We start from the raw sequence: 5,235 nt of genomic DNA, 5'->3' as shown, positions 1-5,235 counted from the left end.
AGTTAATTTTTTAAATTTAAGCTTTATTTGCCAGTATAGGGAAGACACGAGTATATAGTAAGTTTAGGTACGGTTGGTATCTTAATTGGATTTGTGAGTTTCTTTGTTAGGAAGGTGTTGGTAATGTTTTCTAATAAGTGTTATGGATAGCAGTTGCGTTTCAGGATGTCATGTAAGAACGAAATTTCAGAGTGTAGATTAAGATATGTGGAGCACAGGATGTAAGCTCTGTTTAGTAAGCATGTAACAAGGTTTCGTTTATACGTAAACGGGTTAAAGCTATCAAAGTGTGTAAGAAGACCAGTGGACGTCTTTTTTTGGTAAATTGATGTGGAAAATCCATTAGCATTACGGTTAATGAGCATGTCTAAAAAAGGTAAATTATTATTATTTTCAATGTCACATGTAAATTTAATGGCAGGATGTTGTGAGTTAAGGTATTCTAAAAATTTTGAGCATTGGTCACTGTTATTCAAAAGAATAAAAGTGTCATCCACATACCTTCTGTACAGAACAGGCTTAAAGTTAACTGGACAGGTGTCAAGTCATTTCTGTTCGTAATGAGAGAGAAATGCATTAGCTAAAGTTGGACCTAGTGGGGAGCCCATCGCAACGCCATCTATTTGTTCATACAAGGTGTTGTTGAACAGGAAATGTGAATTTTTAGTGGTAAGATCCAACATGGTCTTAATTTGATTTTCAGAAAAGCCATTTAGAGGAATGTTATTACGCGAAAGCTCAGATATGCATATGTTAATAGTTTCATGTAAGGGAATATTTGTAAAGAGGGAGGTAACATCAACGCTTGCCATGAAGAGATTATCTGAGGGGGCAGTTGACTTAGTTCACGTTAAAAGTGGAAGGAATCCGGGATAGTATATTCATTAGTAGTGAGTGGCTGAAGTAAAGGTACAAGGAATTTAGCAAGTTTATAACTAGGTGTGCCTATAGTGGAAAAAATGGGTCGGAGGGGGAAACCTGTTTTATGAATTTTGGGAAGGCCATATAACATACCAAGACGGGAGCCAGTGGGATAAAGCGAAGAAGCAACATTTTCAGATATAATATTTTGTTCTTTAGTTCTCTTATGTATCTTTGGATTTTTTCCTCAAGTTGGATGCTAACAGATAAAGGGTCATTGTTTAAGATTTTTAATTTTGTAGAATCGTCCAGAATATCATGCGTTTTATTAAGGTAGTCATTTTTGTTCAGAATAACAATGGCATTGCCTTTATCAGGGCGTGTAACATGGGTGTTTTTATTTAGTGACAATTCTTTTAAGGCTAAGATTTCGTCAGGTGTTAGAGGGCAAGGTTCTCTTTTACTATTAAAATTATAAAATGTAGATAGAGCAAGATTTTTTAATTTAGTAATAAAAGAATTATGGGATTGATTAAGATTGCCTTTATCGTACATGGGAAGGTCTTTCAGATTTCTGTATACCAGTTCGAATGAATAAAGAAAATTAGCATACTTCAGTTTTCGCGGAGGAAGACAGAAATTAAGTCCTTTAGCTAGGGCGGATTTACATTGGTTACTTAGTGTAATATTAGTGACGTTCACAATCAAATTATCAGGATCAAAACTATCAGAAAAGTTGTTAGTCAATTTGCTCAGCTTCATATTTTGGACATGTTCAATTCGGGCGATTTTTCTGTCGTTGTGTTGGCTTAACTTGTTAAGTAGATGGGTGTAATATAATTTAACAACGGCGTTCCGAAGATTGGTTGTATCGACGTTAAACTTTTCAGTGAGTTGTCTCTTCTGACGGTGTTTCAGTCGAAGTTCTTGATCCAACAATTTCTTTTGACAAGTCCTATAAGTTGAAGTATTTTGTAGGTTTCTATTGGATAATTTAAAGTGGAGGAACTTAGGAATGACGTGTCGGAGCTTGCATTCAGTAAGGAAGCAAATATCGAGATTAACTTTCTTAATTTTAAAGGCACGATATACACGCAGGGTATCATTTCCATATCGTCGAATCAGGACATTAGCAATCGATGTGTTCGAAGGAAAATTTTGTTTATTATCACTCATCTCCAAGCTTGGTAGAAATATATTTCAGTGTTGGAAGAAATTCAATGACGCTAAAGGCTGATGAATGGGTTATGAAAATATTTTTTTTACTAGTACACTATAGATATTTGTTATGAAAATAATAATATAAAACTGGTAAGCCTGTATTCTTAATTTAGAGAATTTCTATGTAGGTTTAAAGTATATTTACACTGATATATTATGGAGGATAGAAAAGAAGAAATGAATACATCAACTGATTGTTTATTTGTCAAAAATTAATATATATTCAACAAAAAAACGTAATATATGTTTCTAACAATCAATAACAAAATTTATTTACGCTATTGCAAGAACATGTTTAATGATCTGACCTCATGGCATAATTAATTTTTAATTATATTACATATAAATCAAATGTAGATAGTATAATTATTTTTAATGACCTACGATATCATTGTCAAGTCTATAAAATTAGATTAGAAAAGAAAAAAGCTATGAACCGACTTATGCTCAAGAGCTTGAATAATTTCTTTATTACAAGCTATATGATGGAATTGAGATGCAATCTCTGTACTACATTGTGGAAGTATCCCTTAATTGTCAACAGTCAAGATGACTATTTTATTGAACAATGAATTATTTAAAGGTCATTACAACCTCTTGCTTTCTGAGCCATTGAGTGAATACTCTGATCTGAAATGGTGACTGATGTTTGATAAAAATAACTCCAACATGATGATTGCTAGATTTTTTATTAGTCTTCTTGGAAAATATGCTGAATCTACAATCAACGAAGGAGTCCAGATTTCTCTGAGTGTGTATTTGAGTACAGCTATAACAACATAAATTTCAATCTTAGCAAACAGACTTTTAGTTCAGAAGTCTTCATTCATCCGAATTTTACCAATGATTATTTGATTTTGAAGCCTGAAATAAAAATGAATTAAGTTCTACAGCCTCTAGATGACATTACTGTCTCTAACGAGTGAAGCTTCAGCAGGTAACTCGAACATGACTGAAGTGTCTCGTGTGATAACCAGAGGTGAGCTGTATAAACTAATAGAGTACTTGACAAAATGTAATTTCTGATTAAGAAGTTAGCACACAGGATCACACACAAAAGTTGTAATGGTTTTCAAACAAAGCCCAAAAAATAAAAATATAATAACGGCAAAAAGTGGTGGGAAATGGAGAAAATTATAATGTGACGTAATATATAGGAAATAACACCAATATAGAGAAATTAAAGCATGAATAATACTGTTACGTCTGTGTTCGTTTGTTAATTTTCCGTAGAAATTCTTTCCGAGGAACTGCAGCGATACAAGTCCTTTTTTTAAAAACAAAACTAGGTTCGTTCTTTCTCAATTCAACTTTGCAATGTACTTAATTTCCACAGTCACTTTAACTTAAACACACGCTATAATTCACAACGACTCACACACTTTACTTACGGTGCCTTCCGCCGGCTTGACTCGATTATCAGCGTCTATATCTTTAATCTCTCTATCTGCTACTCCGGTTCCCATTAATTCCCTCCCGCTTTGATTGTCGGGCTTATATATTAAAATACAGCAAGTCTGGCAAACACTCGAGCCTTCACGAACCTTCTAGATACACATTACGTGTTACCAGGGTGACGTGACTTCCGCTGTCGTAACAATACTAATAATATAAAGTAAGATTGATTATGAATTTACTTTTGAAAATATTTTCAGAGAGATGCGAAGGTCAACAATCCCGAAATAGAGATTGATGCCATTTGACGTTATAGTATTTAATAGTGTTATCTAGTCAGCTTCTTTAATTTCTCTGTTTCTGTTAGATGTAAAATTTGTCTCTATACCTTTCGGTTTAATGTCTTCAAGACAGTGTCCAGGCATGTTCAAGTGTTTTGCGACCCGAAGTTTATTGTTTGTTTTTGTTGTTGATTTGTGGTTATTAAAAGCTCCCGTATAGTTGTTTTGGTTTGAACTACTTATTGGAAGTAACGTTTTCGGCATTGGATTAGGTAACTAACGTTTTTTGTAGAACAGGTTATGGGTTTAGTGATATTGAAATGCTTTTGGTTGTCTTTATCGGAAAATTGGTCTTTTTCCAGCATGAACGTCCAGGTTTGTCATCGCTTGCTATTATTGCAAGGATGACTTACACCTGGTGTCGACTTAAAGTGGACTTTAGTGTGAACTATGTGTGAATGCAAAGTTATATTTTTCCTCAAAGAAACAACATGAACTCCTGTAAAAATGGATTTTAGACGATCATTAAGTTGAAGGAGGTAATTTTTTTTTAGTATTGTTACGACATCGGAAGTCACGTGACGCTGGTAATACATCATGAGATTCTCGAAGGATCTTGACTTTTCCTGGCAACTCGAGTCTTTTCTAGGCGCCCTCTTATTTTGCATATAAGCCCGGCAAATAAAGCAGAGAAATAATTGCAGACAGAGAGATATAGAGACAGATAATTAAGTCAAGGGAGCGGTAGTGACCGTAAGTAAATTGCGTGAATCGTTGTGAATTATAGCGTGTGTTTAATTTAAAGTGGCGGTAGAAATTCTGTGTATTGCAAAGTTGTATTGAGAAAGAATAAACTAGTTTTATTTAAGAAAGGACTTGTATTGCTGAAGTTCCTCGGGAAGAATGTATACCGGAAATTAACAAACGACCAGATACGCAACAAACTGGTGTCAGAAATGGGATCTAAAAAAAGAAAAGGAAGATGGAAACGAGAAGTGGCAAATCAAACTACAGCTTAGCAGATTTGATGGCAGCAATACAAGAACAGCAAAAGAAACAAGAAGAACGAGAAAAGAAACAAGAAGAGAGATTACAGCAGTTGTTGGAGGAAAAAGAAAAGAAACAAGAAGAGAGACAACAGCAGTGGCAAGAAAACCTGCAACAGCGGCAGCTCGAACAACAAATTAAACAAAAGAGATTACAGCAGTTGTTGGAGGAAAAAGAAAAGAAACAAGAAGAGAGACAACAGCAGTGGCAAGAAAACCTGCAACAGCGGCAGCTCGAACAACAGAATAAACAAAAGAGATTAAAACAGCTGTTGGAGGAAAAAGAAAAGAAACAAGAAGAACGAGAACATAAACAAGAAGAAAGACTACAGCAGTGGCAACTGGAACAAGCAAGGAAACAAGAAGTACAAATGGAAAACATAAGTAAATTTCAGAGCGAATTAAATGTATTAAAGTATGATTTATTGTCT

The 5,235-nt window shown here is 34.4% G+C and overlaps 1 protein-coding gene across 1 annotated transcript in view; it reads right to left on the bottom strand.

The window, feature by feature from the left end:
• The window catches only part of LOC106469178, a 52,152-nt gene that overhangs the window by 2,076 nt on the left and 44,841 nt on the right, over nucleotides 1–5,235 (bottom strand). The window contains exon 9 of the mRNA XM_013929643.2: nucleotides 3,017–3,021. Coding sequence (XP_013785097.1) covers nucleotides 3,017–3,021 — 5 coding nt within the window. The remainder of the gene's footprint in view (nucleotides 1–3,016; nucleotides 3,022–5,235) is intronic.

This window comes from Limulus polyphemus, unplaced genomic scaffold (genome assembly GCF_000517525.1).
Source record: "Limulus polyphemus unplaced genomic scaffold, Limulus_polyphemus-2.1.2 Scaffold3340, whole genome shotgun sequence".
In the NCBI taxonomy this organism is placed as follows: domain Eukaryota; kingdom Metazoa; phylum Arthropoda; class Merostomata; order Xiphosura; family Limulidae; genus Limulus; species Limulus polyphemus.
Note: the sequence above shows the minus strand (reverse complement) of the source record. Positions and strands in the feature narration are given on the sequence as shown.